This window comes from Haplochromis burtoni, unplaced genomic scaffold (assembly GCF_018398535.1).
Source record: "Haplochromis burtoni strain Fernald_Lab_line unplaced genomic scaffold, NCSU_Asbu1 Contig_65, whole genome shotgun sequence".
In the NCBI taxonomy this organism is placed as follows: Eukaryota; Metazoa; Chordata; class Actinopteri; order Cichliformes; family Cichlidae; genus Haplochromis; species Haplochromis burtoni.
The window spans coordinates 1,749,863-1,765,381 of record NW_024582426.1 but is presented as its reverse complement, the minus strand read 5'-3'; the positions used below and the strand labels follow the sequence as shown (position 1 = coordinate 1,765,381).

Here is a 15,519-nt window from a genome sequence, read left to right as displayed (position 1 = left end):
ACTGATCTTGAACTTTCTGTTGTATTTGATGTATATGGTGCAAGTCTTGATTGACTGGCTTGTTAACATCAGTGTTTACCTAGAATTTTATGAGGGAATGTCATCTGTGAGTATTGTCACTGGGGCCATATCTACATTTTGGTCTATGGGCTTAAAAACAATATTTAGAATCTCATGATTGCCTATTTTTGCCTCTGGCTGGCCAGTGATCAAAACACTGAAAGTTTAAATCAAATGTGGGCTGTAACTTCATGTAATGTTTTATAAACTCTTTCATAAGGTAGGCACTGGTTGGTAGCAGCGCAGATGTTTGTTTTAACAAGTCTTCTCAAAGATTGTTTGAATGATAATTCATGTCTCACCAAGTTTCAGCCTGTCCCGGGGGAATTCCCATTTGCTAGCATCGTAGGTGAGCCTCTCACACTGCTCATCCATTGGCATATCCTCTGAGTCAAGGATCATGGAGAGGTAGCCGGTCTTCAGATCCACTCCATTTGGCTGAAACAGTGACGCAGTGGCAAATTTTAAAGACAAACAGAGATGTAACATGTAAATTAATGAGCTGCCATTTTTCTCAGTTATTCCCTTTCACCGCAATCAAAGTGTACAACAGTTTGCCAGTGACTCCCGTGGCCATTCAATAAAAGGGGCCTACTCAGTGTGGTGGGCCTACGTGACTTAGGGGAGCAGAGAGACTCCCTGTTGTTCCTGGATACAAAAGAGAGCAGCTACTGATGGCCAGAGCAGTCACTTCCACTCAGCCGTAAATGCCTTACAGAGCATGTCATTGTACTCGTCAGTTTTACCGTGTTTGTAATTTTTTTTAATGGACATCATCCGTGTGCGTAACTGGAGGGGAAATCCGAGGAAGGAAAAGTACAGGAAAAAGAGGATGAGGAAGTTCTTACTCTCTTTCTCCCGCGGATGACGAAGACGATCAGTAACCAGAAAAACATAGCGATGACCACTGACCCAATAGGAACAATCAGCTCCACATTAGTCTTCTCTTCTGCACCTTAGATATACACAAAGAATACTTTTAAAATAAGAATATAAAGGTACATGACATAAAATGTGTAATGGTATCACAGAACAGATTTTACTACATGCATGACAAATTTGAGGCCCGTGTTTGAGGAAAAAACAGTCGCAGTGGAATGTTGGTTATAATTTCAGTGAGGTGCCTTGGCAGCATTTCCTAAAGTTCAGACAGGTTTATCATTGTTTTTGGCCTGTTCACATGTGTATGTCTGTGTTTAGGTTGGAGAAAGGAGACTGTTGGAATCTGGACTGTAAGCAAACTGATATTTTATCTAGTCATAACAAATGGTCAGGAGTCAGAATGAATAACTACTGCCAAAGACAACTTGGAAAAGGTCTATCAGAGCCATTGTAGTGTGTCGCTGCGTGCTGTAATGGGCCCTTTCGTTCCACTGCTATTGAGCTTGAATTATTTGGGGGGCAGATGGGGTCAGAAAATGGGAAGGTTACACTGAAGGGTTGTTTGCAGGGATTTTTCTCATCCCTTTGTGAATATGACAGACATGATGGACAGTCAGATTTCTGATCACAAATTTTTCGTTAACAGCACACCCCCACAGACACCTGTGCTAGTTTCACTTACTCTCTGGCTATATTATTTGTTGGCCATTTACATCATTACGCTATATTTGTAATAGAAGCTCTCCATTTTTACTGGTTAGGTATTCCTTTTTTTAGTTAAAAGCTGGTCAAATGTGTGAGTATTACTTTTTTGTAATATGTAAAAATCAAAAATTTTTATTAAAGTGACGTGCAATTGCTTGCCTCCCCCCACCCTCATACACAGGGCTTTTGTTGTGAGAAGGTCTGTCCCTCTACCCCCTCTTTTAACAGAGCTGGCGCCTGAGCAGAATTGTGAGCTACTGTAACTGGGTGCACATTCTGCTGGCGGGGAGACGGTCACGTAGGCTCTGCGTCTAGTCAGTTCATTTGTTTGTTTTTCGCTGTGTCCCTGTGTTTGGTACAAAAAGACTGTGGACAAGAGAGCAGAGGCTGGAGCTCAGGCAGGGCTGGCCTTTCCCTTTGTCCTGCCGTCTCTTAATTGTTTTAGATTTAGATACTCCCAGGAGGATGTGCGTTAACTGGGGTAGCTTCCTGTCACGAGGAAGCAAGGCTATTTTTATTTAGATCTTTGACATATAAAAAGTAAAACTATGTGCGATGTGAATTTGTGAAACCTTGAAGCCAGATATAACCATACAGTCTTTTTAGTATTGGTGGAATTGCCAAAGGGTTTAGGCCAAAACCTTTCACACAGACAATAAGATATTCCTGATTTTAAGCTGAGAATGTATTACAAACAACACAAGACACCTGGGACAGGCCCAAGGGCCCAGAAGGTCAGGGAGACCCTGAGTCAATGACAATGACATGCAACATGCAGAGAAACTGCAAGAAATAACCACAAAGATTAAAAAAAACATCTGCAGATGGACAAAAAACAAGACAAAACACAACCCCAATGAGAGAAAAAAACACTTTAAAAAGCATCTGCAAGAAGCAGACATGAGTTACAATAAAAGACATTTAATGAAATGTATTACTTGTTATTTGGCATCATCTTAGTTAGTGACTGACCTTCAGTACTCAAAGAGGCCTGTGCTGTGTCACACCCAAGGCTGTTACACACAGTGCAGGTGTACAGACCACTGTCCTCCTTCGTCACACGCTGAATTGTCAGACTACGGTTCTGCTGATTCAGAGTAACACCTGAAAGGCAACCAGATGTTTTGTTTTGCAGCTCTTGTAACTCATGAAGTAAATCAGTTTTCAGTGAAACGCTGTGAATGTCTCACCTGAGCTCTCCACAACAGTGTGGTTGTTTTTGGTCCAGGCAACAATCGGGTTTGGCGTCCCAGCAGCCATACAGCGGAGAGTGACTGTCGAACTTACTCTAACCTTTTGGTCAGTGAAGTTATTAAGGATCCTTGGAGCCTCGAGGTCTAAACATCAAAATTATAAAGATTATTTTGAAACAAATGTATGATTCACTTAACAAACCCTGACCTATTCCTTACAAAAAGAAAATGCTGTGAGTACATCTCACCTCTGAGAGAAACACTGTGTAGCAGGCAGGTTTTCTCCCCAGTGATGATGTTTACCACCTGACAGGCGTACAGGCCCTCGTCCTGATGGGACGCATTGCGAAGTGACAGCTCCAGAGTCACATTGGTGCCAGGCTGGGGGGTCAGGACAGCATGCGACAGTGGAGTAGGCTGCAGAGTCAGTGAGCGACAAGGCTGCGCCAATGTTCCCTGCTCTGACTTGGAAACGTTGGTCACACGAAACCAGGTGAGGTTGCCGTAGATCAGCGAGTCTGCCTTACACCGCAGAATGACGTGATCCTCCTCCAAAGGCCTGTTAGAGGGAGACATAGTCACCTCGAGGCCACCTAGGGATGGAAACACATGGGTAAAGAATGAGTAAGGATATAAGAAAAAGAAGAATACTGAAAAGGCTGTTTATAATGATGACAGAAGTCACACCATCAGACACAAAACGATTACAACAAGATGCTTTTTAAGAGGAGAAAAAAAGGATGGAACTTACGTGTTACATGGAAAAAGATGACACGTGAATCCTTGCCTACTTTGTTCGCAGCCGTGCATCTGTAGAGGGCATGAGCCTCAGCTTTCTGAATCTTTAAAGAGCTCGTGATTTTCTAGAGAAATACATTTCATCTGTTAGTTACTATTATTTAGCTAAACTCCAAATACCGTATCGTTCAGATATCGTAAAATTCTTGGAGCAAAAGGGAAAATATGGTGTAATCACAGACTTTTTGTTACCTTTTGAGCTTGATCAGTGTCAGTTCTAATTGGTTGTACGTGGTTGTGACCAGTTCTGTTGCTGACATCTCTCCAATTTGTGCACTCCTTCAGCTGTGATTCAGACCTAACAAGTCTTGACCTGATGGACAAAAGTGAACAGAAGAATCATAAAACACAAATATCCAGCTCTGATCTTTTTTAAAATTTTTATTAAATGTAAAAACACCAGCTGTGTAAACAGCTGCACAGCGGTTTCCTCTTTCACTCTGATACACCGAATTAGCACTGACAAATGGTACACAAAAAGAAGATGAAAAGAAGCTGGCAGGTCTTTCAGAATGACGGCTAAGTACTTGTTTTTCCACTTTTTTTCTATTTACCAATCCTACTAGTTTAATTTTTATTCTCATTTTTAACTGCTAATACACCCAAATACAGCGAGAAACACCATAAAATTTAGTAAACAGGGAAAGAAAGTAAGTAAGTAATAAGAAGAGGTTTAGCTTTAGCAGGAAGAACCTCTTTTTTGAAAAAGAACATGACAGGAACAACAGGAAACGTAGTGCAGGACAGAGGAAGTGCTCAGATGTGTAGAAAGATGATAAGGAATCTGCTGCTGGTGTTGTCTGGTCCCTCACACACACACACACACACCATCCTGCTTTCTATCAACACTGTGAAATCACAACAGGAGTCTTTCGTGAGGTTGTTGTGTAACCGGCTGAATATTGCATCGGCAGGGCTGTTATCTTAAACAGCTGATCGAGTGAGCACAAACACTAGGTCAGTACAAGTCGTCCAAAATTAGTGAGCACATTCTAAGTCTGAATAACTGACATGGTTCTAAAAATGGACATTATGAAGAGAATGAATCACATCCGCTGATTTGCATCAGGTCACAGTGTGCTCTCATTGTCTCCCCTCTTGTTTTGGTCAACATCACGAAAGCAGCTATTCCTCTTCTATATCAACAACCTGTTGACAATGAGTGACTCAAAGTCATGTGACTACTCCATGCATACACAAAAAAAGTCCCGAACCGAATGTATCTTTCTGCCCTGAACCTGTCTAACTGTGCCACATGTGAAAAAGTCCCAACTTTAACATTTATGTGTGAAAATAGCCTCTTTGTTTCTCTTTTACACTCACACTGAAGAGTTGACTTGCATGAAAGCCTCTGGGCAGTCCTCTTTGGACATCCACTCCCACTGGATGTGTGTAGGTATGGGAAATCCACGAGCGGTGCAGCTCAGAGTCGTGCTGCTGCCGTACAGGTACACATCAATGTCCACTGCCATCTCCTTCTCTATGATACAAGGAGGAACTGCAAAGGAAGAAGTAGAGTCATATCCACAACAGGCAGCCGAAAATGAATGTAAAAGGAAAAGAAGAGGAAAAAAACACACCATTGACCAGCAGCTGGAAAGAGCGCCTCTGTTCCTCTTTTGTAATTTTATTGGTCAGGATAACTGTGTAAATGCCAGCGTCTGTTTCTTTAACTTCACGTATGACGAGGGCATCACTCTTCTGTTTTATTCGGTAGTCATTCAATGGGAGGTCATTTTTAAACCTGGGAACACAAAGTAAGATTAAAGTTACAAAATCCATCCAGTTCTGAAACTGTAGCTTTAATGCATGGAAACTGCTATGCATTAAGCAAATATTGCTGTGAACACACCATTTAATGATGGGTTCAGGGTAAGCTGAGTACTTCACGGGGATGTATGTGGATGGTTCTCCCACATTTACCTCCCACACCTTTGTCCAGGGCTCTTCCATATCAATAAAAGGTTTTTCTGGAAATACAAAAATCACAAAAATAGAGAAAAGATCAATTTTTTAATGACTTTCTTACAATTATTATTTTGGCTTCAAATGAAGCAAAAAACCCAAAACTATCTGAGACCATACAAAATGATTCATTTGATTCTATGATTTTGCAATTGTTTCTAGGAAAATCTATCTCAAACTTCACGTGTAATTTTCTCCTGATGCTGAACAAATGTAATTTTAGGAAAGGGAAGTTAGAGATTTTCAATTTAGACAATTTCCAAATCCTTGAAAGTGGTATTAAAATTTATTAGATGGCTTAAAAGCATAACTGATTGCAATAATAGGAATAAGAACAAGAACAAGTATTATTATTACTAATAATAATATTACAATTCAACTGCATCGGTGTGATAATTAAAATTAATTGTCCTGTATCACTGTCATCAAGATAAATGCACAAATAATAAACAGCATGTTGTGAGAGATTAAATTTGTGCAAAAAAGATGAGAAAATGAAAGGAAAAGTATTTTTTTTAAAAATCTGAGAAAATAACACAAACAAGTTTATAAAGATGAAAAATATTATTAATGTTAAAAAAAATATTAGCAGAAATTCAGGGGTTTCAAAGAGGGCTGAATTAGGGTTTTAATTATTAGGATCTGTTTGATGTCAGTGAGGAGAGACATCTCAGACACATCTCTCCAAGCACAAAGCCCAACCCACCTGCTGCTCAAACATTGTGTTTGCAAAGGGCAGTCAAAAGATACAGGAGCTAAAACAACTTGTCTATAAGGAATACTTTGAACTGTAAATCAGGCAAAGCCACTCTAACAGAGACAAAGATTAAAGATGTGGCATCTGCCTTAGCTAACAATTTAGGTTCCCAATCCAAAGTACTACAGTCAACACCATCTCAGTAACATCTGTAGTTCCTCAGGAAACCAATGATGTTAAATTCCCATGAATAACTTAATGTTAAGTTTTACCAAGTAGGAACAGAAAGCATCCTAACTGGAAACATCACAAACTAGTAAAGGCTGAACTTGGCTCAACCAGAAGGCTCTGCAGCAACAATATAGAAGCATCTTTGATATTGCTTAAGTGTTATGTCAGCATACAGCATACTGTAGGATATTTTTTTTCTAATGCATAAAACGCCAGTAATCAAATAACATAAACTAAATAATTTGTTTCATTTAAAACCTACTCTGAATAACACAGTACAATCTTCAGCTGTCTTCAAGCTTAACAACTACATACATATTTTTTGTGAATGTTGAATTATTGTTTGACTTGGAACTTTTTGAAAGTTTTCAGCCAACATAACAGGTGTTTTGTTTTCAGAGCACCCACCATAAACTGTAAGAAATGCTGAAGCGCTTTTCTCCATCTGTCCACTCGAAGCAGAGCAGATGAATTCTCCTCCGTGAGCTACCGTCACATTCTCCACGATCAGCGTGTTTGACAGCTCCAGAGAGTTCCACAGCTTCTTCTTGTGGGGAATTGTGTGGGGCGGCCTTGAACCATTGACCGAAGTCTGACAGAGGGAAGACATAATGTATAAACACACAGTTTTTAAACTCACGTGACACTCATAATGGCTGTGATAACAGAATGTGGGAGGTTTTTTTTTCTAGTTTTACAGAAATTAAAGATCAAGTGTTGCCTCAGTCCAGACAGCTTATTGTTCCCAGTAATGTAAGCAGTCAGAACATCAAAAACACATCTGGTCACCTTTGCACTTTGGTGGTACAAGATGAAGGCTGATGGATTCCTGAAAGCAGGAAGTAATGAATTTGTGCAAAGACAGCAGGAAGAGAGATACAGCACTTCTGGTATCTCAGTCTCTTCTCATCAGTAAGTCAAAGAGGCCAACCTAAAGGTGGACTGTTTCGCTTTTCCTTATTTTCTGTCATGTTTATACTGTTACAATGGAGAATGCTCAAATTTTATGTTCCAAATAAGCTCCAAATAATGAGATCAGTGTATATACAAAAACAATTCTTGTGAGACAAAAGTTCAGGCTTAAGACTGCTATAAATAATCAATTTCAGACCATTTTTGTACTCTTTAGATCTTTACGATGCCTCTGAGAGTAGATATCCTCTAATAATTTTGATACTTGCATCTTAGGCCCAAAATAAGTTCAAGTTTTTTGTTTCTCAGGGGGATCCAAAACTATGAAAGTTGTCTGACGTGTCTATTTTTTCAGACAATGGATAAACTGAGGAGCTTCACCGGTGCTCATAATTATTTTTCTGTAGTTTGTATTTGTAAATAATCCACAGCTAGTACTTTCTTGGCATGAGCAATATAACTTTTCTTTAAGACTGTTACATAAGTTCATTACAGGTTTACAACGATAATGAGAACAGAAGAGTGTGGGGTACTGACCAGAGCCCCACCAGAGTGCGTCCAGTTGAATTCGATGCCCACATTCAGCTCTGTGAATGCAGTGCATCTCAGTATGAGCTGCTCCCCCACAGACAGCCTTACATTGTTGGGGGTCAGGGTGAGGTCATAAATCTTGTATCCTGCGGAAAAAGGAGGGAAGATAGTAAATCGACACACTATTGTTCTCCTGAGACTACAAACTCTCTCTGCACCAACACTCTGAGCAACAGAGTGTTGGTGCAGAGAGTCTTTCACCTTACAAAGTCAAAATTAGAATTCCCAGTAAGTTTCGGTGTTATTCAGCTCGAAAAAGTCACATATAGGTGTTTTTACAGCCATAGCATTGACAACTGATAACTTCTCTTTGTATCTTTTTCCATCTTACCAACAACAGCCACAATGTAGAGCGGGGACTTAAATGTCTCGTTTCCAATATGAGTTTGGCAGGACACAACACCAGCGTAGCTGATCAGATGAGTGGGAACAGTGAAGCCCGTCCTGGCATCCCACACAGAATCCTTCCCATCCGGATGAAACTCCTTTACTGGATACTTCTGACAAACACACAAATTTCATGATTCCAAACAGAAATGTTTAAAGAATTTCACACCAATTGCTTTACACATGAGCACAGCGTGTAAATAAAACACCACATCTGGTAAACACAACTGTTTACCAACCTACATCTTCATAAAACTGCTTTACTGACAAGAAGCAAAGACCAGAAACAGCTTCTTACGATGTTTAGTGTGACATTGAGATTCTCCACCGAGCCCCGGCATGGTATTACCACTCGCTCCCCTTCACGGATAAACACCACCTCATATTCCTTTTCAGATGGCACAAATGGCACCTTATAATCTAAAAATTAACAAACAAATCACAATAGTAGATGTATTTCAGTGTGTGAAGTTGATAAATCCCATATTTTCCTTCATATAAATGGATGCTTGAAAAAAAAAATACAACAACAACAACAAAAAAACAAGAATAAACTTAAAAAGAGTTATACCTTGAACAAACACATAAACTGCTGCTGAGGTTTTACCATCTTCAGCTTTCAGGCCTATGTAGAAACACTGATACTGTCCAGTTTCATTGACAGTTGAATTGGTGATTGTGAGCCTTTTGCAGAACAGTCCTGATCCGCTGCAGTCACTGATAGAGTAACGAGTGCTTATAGCAGGTGTGGTCCACCTCAAATTCTGCCGACCTCTGCAGGAGAAGAAAGAGAATTATACTGCACATGCTACATGACCGAGTCGGTGAATTTAGCCAGTGATGGGGAGCAGTAAACAACATTTCTCTAATCTAGTAGTTTATCTGCATTTTGAGGTAGTTTGCCATTTAGCAAATTTTTTATTTACATTTTGACTCAAGTAGTCAACTACTAACACTACTAGGTAGGTATAACTCTTGCGGCCAACCGTGGTTCAGGGGATTGGGAATCGCATCTGTAACCGGAAGGTCGCCGGTTCGATCCCCGGCCTCTCTGTCCTGGTCGTTGTGTCCCTGGGCAAGACACTTTACCCTACTTGCCTACTGGTGTTGGCCAGAGGGGCCGATGGCGCGATATGGCAGCCTCGCTTCTGTCAGTCTGCCCCAGGGCAGCTGTGGCTGTAGCTTGCCTCCACCAGTGTATGAATGTGAGAGTGAATGAATAGTGGTATTGTAAAGCAAAAGAAAGTACAGTATTTTATAGTAATTACTATTATTGTTCCAGTGTTGTAATATCTGCCTATAAAAAGTTCCATTTTATTTTCTTCATGATTTTTTACTAAGGGGAGAGATCAAGTGAGCAGACTGTAATTTTCCTAAATATAGCTGCATGGTTGTTTTTGCAACTAATGTAGCTGCCCCCTGCTGACCATCAGAGAGAATGCAAGTTTAAGGCGCATTCACATTACATTCATATTTGAGAATCTACAACTGTGTCCGTTTTATATCCACAGTCTATGATTAAAAGTAAAGTGGAACTTAAAGGGCTATACTGAGGATTGCGGAGAAAGTTTGCTCTACAATTAAGAGTGAAACGGAGCTGTTCATGTAGGCATGAAGCTAATAAACTTTGAGTCATACTTACTTTTACTGAAACACAGGAAGGAGAGATGACGTCATAAACAACTCTGAAACTATACACTTACTTTCAGAGCTATGACAATAGAAAAAGCTGAATGTTTACACTGGAAGAACGCTAGTTACTGCATTAGCAAAATTAGTCAACTATACGGTAATAACCTATTACACTTTGTTTAGTGACGGTACTATCCTTGTGCGATCAATACTGTGTTTAGTCCACATTTTGCTATATATAGACAGTTGCTGAGGTTTCTATTGGCGAAAAGTGTAGTTATAGTTCTGGGAAGATCACACTATATAGCATAGGCTATGGTCAAAGGTTTATATACACTCAAAATAGGCAAGAATGCCATGGTATTTGGGGGGTTTTAATGAACTCTTGAAACTGTATACCTTTAATGACTTTAAAAACAAGATTGGGTACAAAAGTTTGAGTTTACTTGGGATTTTTATAATCCACACAGGGTCTAAGTTATACATAGAGGCTCATATATATTCATACATTTCCACTAATATTTGGGGAAATGTCCCTTAGCAAGTTGCACCTGGACCAAATGTTTTTGGTATCCATCAACAAGCTTCTGGCATAATTCTGGGTTAATATTTGACCACTCTTCCTGGCAGAATTGGTAAATTTTATTTAACCTGGTTGGTTTCCTTGCACAGATCTGGCTTTTAAGAATAGTTCATAAATCTTTAATAGGGCTGAGGTCGGGGCTTTGGGAGGGCCATTCTAGAAGATTAATGTTAGCCTACTTTACCCGTTCCAAGAATCATTGTCCACTATTAGTGATGCTGAACAATTTAGAGATAGTGTTTCATCAATATTCCATTCCATTTTGTACAATGTAAGAGTACCACTGGCAGCAAAACCCCCTCAGAGCATGATGCTACCACCAACTTGCTTGACAGATGGTACAGCGCCCTTAGATTTGAAAGTCTCATATTTACTGTTCCAACAATACTTCTTGTCATTGTGGCCAAATTACTCAATCTTTCTCTTGTCTGACCATAAAAGTTTTCTCCAAAAGGCTTCTTGCTTGTTCATGTGGGCAGCTGCAAATTTCAGTCAAGCTTGAAGGTATTGATTTAAGAGCAGGGGCTTCTTTCTTGATCAGCACCCGACCACCAGGCTGATGTACAGCTCACTTCATTGGAGACAATGACACTGTTGTTCCAGCAGTTCCCATTTTATGGCAGGTTTGAGCCTTAGTGGTTTCCCTGGGTTGTTCTTGAAAATCCTAACCAATTTCCTCTCAAAGTGGTGACACATCCTAATAACTTGTGTTTATGTACAGTTGTAGGAACTGATGATCTTGAAAACTGCAGATTTTTAAAAATGACTCCAAGATACCTTCCAAACTTGTGTAAATCTACACTTCTCCATCTTAAATCCTAAGTTCCTTGGGCTTTCCCACTGGTCTGAGTATTGGTCAGTCCAATGAGTGTTGTCAAATAAATCTCTTTTATGCGAGCCTAGCGAAACTACCAGTTGTAGTCAATCATGATTACAAGTTAATAGGCCTTGGACATGTAAAGTTAAAAGACATTGTAGAACCTTCAGCACCTCTTATTAAAGGATTTAACTCAATGTATATATTTTAGCATCCATGTTCTTACTTTTGACTGTGGATTAAAGAAAAGACTAAATAAAGTGGAAAAATTGTGCACCTTATCCTTGTTTTGTTTTAATCATTAAAAACGAATGCTGTGTAATCATTAATAGCCATCAATAGCATGACCTTCATCTCCAGGATGAATGTAAACTCCTGGACACATCTGTATATGTCTAATCCTTACTTTACCTTAATTGTAATAATAAGCCTAAAACCAGGTCTTCGTTTTCAAGCCTGCCAGTGAACAGCTGCCAAAAACTACCAACACCAAAAACATCTAACTTTTACAAAATGTTATCAAATGGCCATGTTTTTACTTAAATGTTATTCATTTATTGACTTGGTCTTCCTGTAAAAAACAATTACGCCAGTCAGATGTTCATGTTGTTTATATAAGGAGTTCTTGAGAACACATACTGCGCAGGCACCTTTTGAACAGAGACAATGACACGCACACGTTTGTTGCATGTGATGGGGGCATGAATAAGTTCTAGGGTAGTTTTGCTGTTTGGCAAATCTTTTGGTGTGAAGTAAAAAGTTTGTAAAACCAGTTTCCCCAACACTAGCGTCTGTAAGGTGTATGCATAGCCTTACATACCTGCATGTTAGTTCAAGGTTGTCAGATTTGTTCATCCTATGGATGCCATAGATATTTAGTGTCGGTGGATCAGATATAAACCGCAGTTCCGCTGCTGGAGAGATTAACAGTACAAATCGGTCACAGCAATGACTTACTTTTAACACAATCAGGGTGATGACATAAGTCTCTACAAACAATGATTAAATGAAGGTTTCAGAGATCATGGCCCTGCTGTTTTAAATAAATGCACTTAAGATTAAGATTAAATCAAACGGCACAAGGTAAAAACTGAAAGTAGAGCACAGGAAAAAAATAGTTTCCATTATAAGATGTGCTTTGTATCTGAGTCTCTGGCTACATAGGGCCCTTTTTCCATTGCTGCAGCAAATGGCGGAGCTGTGTGAAAACAGGAAGCAGGAGAAGATGGGCCGGGTCAGGCTCAATAGTCTAGCACAGTGTGCCTTAGGTGGGGTTCCTGTTTCTGAGGATACAGCCTGCCCACCACCTCCCTGTGAGGCCCTAAAGGACATAATACATTGTATGGAAAAAAAAAAAAAGCTAAGTGTTGAGCTGAGCTGATGAAGTGGGCCTTTATGATCTCAGAAGAAAAAAATAGTTTAAACTGTTGAACAACATAGCACATTAGCAGAAACTGGGTACTTTTGTCATTTACATTTTACTACATAAGAACAAGTAATCAGGCCACAGTTCAAACGCTTATCCTTAAATGTTTCCTCAAACTGGACTGCAGTTCTAAAGTGATATCAGCAAAGACAAAAACTATAGAACAACTGAGGACAAAGTGTTTGAAATGTCTTAGAAAAGCGGCAAAAGCTTTTATAGAGCTGGAGGGTGACTTTGAGTTGACAGATTTGTTTTTTAAAAAAAGAAAAGATCAGACAGAGATCATAATCTAATATATTTCATGTTTCTCAGCTTAATCCGTTATTAAGATAGACGATTAAATGGGGATAATATTATTATCTTACCAGCAAAACAAGTGATTTCCAGAATAATGCCCAGTAGTGGAATGATGGACAGTGTCTGTGCCATCATCCGACAGAAGACAAGGACAAAGTCCTCATCAAAGTCCAATTAATAACGTTACCGTAGAAATAATGATAATCCTACTGCCTCATTACCAATCCATTAAAAAAAAAAAAAAGCTGTTTCATATTCCACCCCAGAGAAAGTTTGAAAGTCATAAAAACAGCCTGCAGTGGATGGTGATCAGCAGTGGCTAAAGTGTGACTGTGCGTGTCCCCATGGAGCTTTTGCGGTTGAGGATGGAGAGACGCGCCTCGGCTGAGCAGCGTGCCTGCAGGGGAGGAGTCTCTCTCTCTGACTCTCTGTAAAATTACCAAGGCGAATGCAGCCTGCAATAAACTTCTGGGCTTATTGCCCAGTTGATGGGAGGACTTACTGAACTTTGAGAGAAACTTGGGAGACTTAAGAACTAGTGACAGCCAGGATGCATAACCCCCTACTGAGGAGTCGTAAAACTGTTTACACCATAACTTTGACTCCTTGAGTGATAATCATAAAAATTATACATTTATTAAAAGGAAAATCCCATTACCAAAAGCATTAAGAAAACGTGTGTTTATAAGTTAGGGTTAAGGACCTGTTTTCCCTCCTGCATAAAAGTAGAAAGAAGCCCAAGAGTTGCTTATTCTCTTGTCCATGTGACCTAAAGCAACATTAGCATTCAGGTCTCACCAATATGAAACCAACACCAAGATCCATTTTTGCCTTGATTGCCATCTGCTGAAGGAAATGTGCTTTCGGATCCTTTTCGCAAGAGTTTTAAATAAATGCCAAGTGCTGTCAAAATAGAAACCGATGAGAACGAAAAAAAACAGTAGGCCGTAGGTCACAGAACCAGAGTCATGAGGCCTAATAATAACTAAATCCTTGTTTCCTTGTAGATTCACTATTGCTACAACCAACTTTAAAAAAGCAGGTTACTATGGTTGAATGAGAATAGCTTTATTTTTTTACGCTTCTTCTAGAACACACAGTTACAACGCCACATGAAAGTTCATGTTGATCATACTTTATTCCAGCGCCGTAAAGAGGCGTATATCTCCCAGCGAACAGACCCTACGCACTTCCATACAATCACAGTGCTCCTCACGTGTATCCTGCTGGAGTTGCTTTGCGTGATTCTCAATCAACAAAACAAACCGGCTACTTATGCTTAACAGCCACTTTGTTAAGGAAAACTTTTAAATTGTTCCTTAACGCAAATCTTCAATCAGCCAAACACGTGACAGAAACTTACTGCATGTAGTTTTGGTGCATAACCGGAAAGTTGATTCTTTTCATCTGGGTGCAGCGTTTTCAGTGGGAGGATTGTAAATACAAGAAATAGTGGAAAGCACAATACGTTTAATTAATAAATGCGCTGAAATCGCTATATTACAGACGCAGTTAAAAATGTATTCTTCGACGAGTAAAAACATATTTAAACATGTCGTTTGTGTGTGCTGCAGCTTGTGAACTTAAAACAAAGACAATGGATATCAAGGATGTTGGTTAAATATGATTTTAATGTAATTGTGTAGATGCCTTCAGAGGGCAACATTTCTTTCAGTTAACACTTAAACATTTTTAACTCTTTTCAACACAATTTTCAGTTTTTTCACCACTTTTCAGCACAAATACCAGCTTTTTCAGCTGTTTTCAGCAAAAACCTATTTTCAGCAGAAATTCTGCTGATTGAACTCTTTTCAGCAAAATTTTCAGTCTTTTCTGCTGTTTTCAGAAAACTCTTTTCAGCAGAAATTCTGCTGATTGAACTCTTTTCAGCAGAATTTTCACCTCTTTTGCCCAAATTCTGCTTATCACCTCTTCTGAAAATTTAGCCTTTTCACCTCTTATTAGCACAAATCTCAGCTGTTTTCAGAAAAAACTCTTTCAGCAGAAATTCTTCTGATTCACCTCTTTTCTGCCAAATGTTTAGCCTTTTCACCTCTTATCAGCACAATTCTAAGCAGCTTCTGCTAATTTCACCAGAATTGTCAGTCTCTCCACCTCTTCTTTGTGAGAATGAGTTTGGTGCAGTGAGGTGAGTCGGCCGTTAGATCAGAAGGGCCAGGTTCGAATCCTGCTCAGGGCAATGTTTTTTGTTTTTTCAGCTTTTTTCAGCCGACATCTTCAGCGTTAAGGCATCCACACAGCATTTTCGCAGGAAATGCAAATTTTTCTAGTTTCTATATGAAGGCCCCCTCTTTACAAATACAGTATGGTGTTGTCTAACTG

The 15,519-nt window shown here is 39.5% G+C and overlaps 1 protein-coding gene across 3 annotated transcripts in view; it reads right to left on the bottom strand.

Moving 5' to 3' along the window:
• kdr (kinase insert domain receptor (a type III receptor tyrosine kinase)) overlaps positions 1–13,590 on the bottom strand; it is a 22,718-nt gene extending 9,128 nt beyond the window's left edge. Inside the window, exons 1-17 of one of the 3 annotated variants that reach the window (XM_042221392.1) lie at positions 13,245–13,590; positions 12,274–12,364; positions 8,993–9,195; positions 8,720–8,841; positions 8,366–8,534; positions 7,981–8,120; positions 6,940–7,123; positions 5,491–5,608; positions 5,219–5,382; positions 4,962–5,136; positions 3,831–3,951; positions 3,592–3,703; positions 3,089–3,433; positions 2,838–2,984; positions 2,620–2,751; positions 909–1,015; positions 363–498 (exon numbers count right to left, since the gene is read on the bottom strand). In XM_042221392.1, the coding sequence (XP_042077326.1) occupies positions 363–498; positions 909–1,015; positions 2,620–2,751; positions 2,838–2,984; positions 3,089–3,433; positions 3,592–3,703; positions 3,831–3,951; positions 4,962–5,136; positions 5,219–5,382; positions 5,491–5,608; positions 6,940–7,123; positions 7,981–8,120; positions 8,366–8,534; positions 8,720–8,841; positions 8,993–9,195; positions 12,274–12,364; positions 13,245–13,311 (2,533 nt within the window). In that variant the 5' untranslated portion in view covers positions 13,312–13,590. Of the gene's footprint in view, positions 1–362; positions 499–908; positions 1,016–2,619; positions 2,752–2,837; positions 2,985–3,088; positions 3,434–3,591; positions 3,704–3,830; positions 3,952–4,961; positions 5,137–5,218; positions 5,383–5,490; positions 5,609–6,939; positions 7,124–7,980; positions 8,121–8,365; positions 8,535–8,719; positions 8,842–8,992; positions 9,196–12,273; positions 12,368–13,244 lie in introns of all 3 variants that reach the window. The other 2 variants (XM_005923307.3, XM_042221391.1) reach the window with 2 other exon arrangements.
• Positions 13,591–15,519: the final 1,929 nt, after the last annotated feature.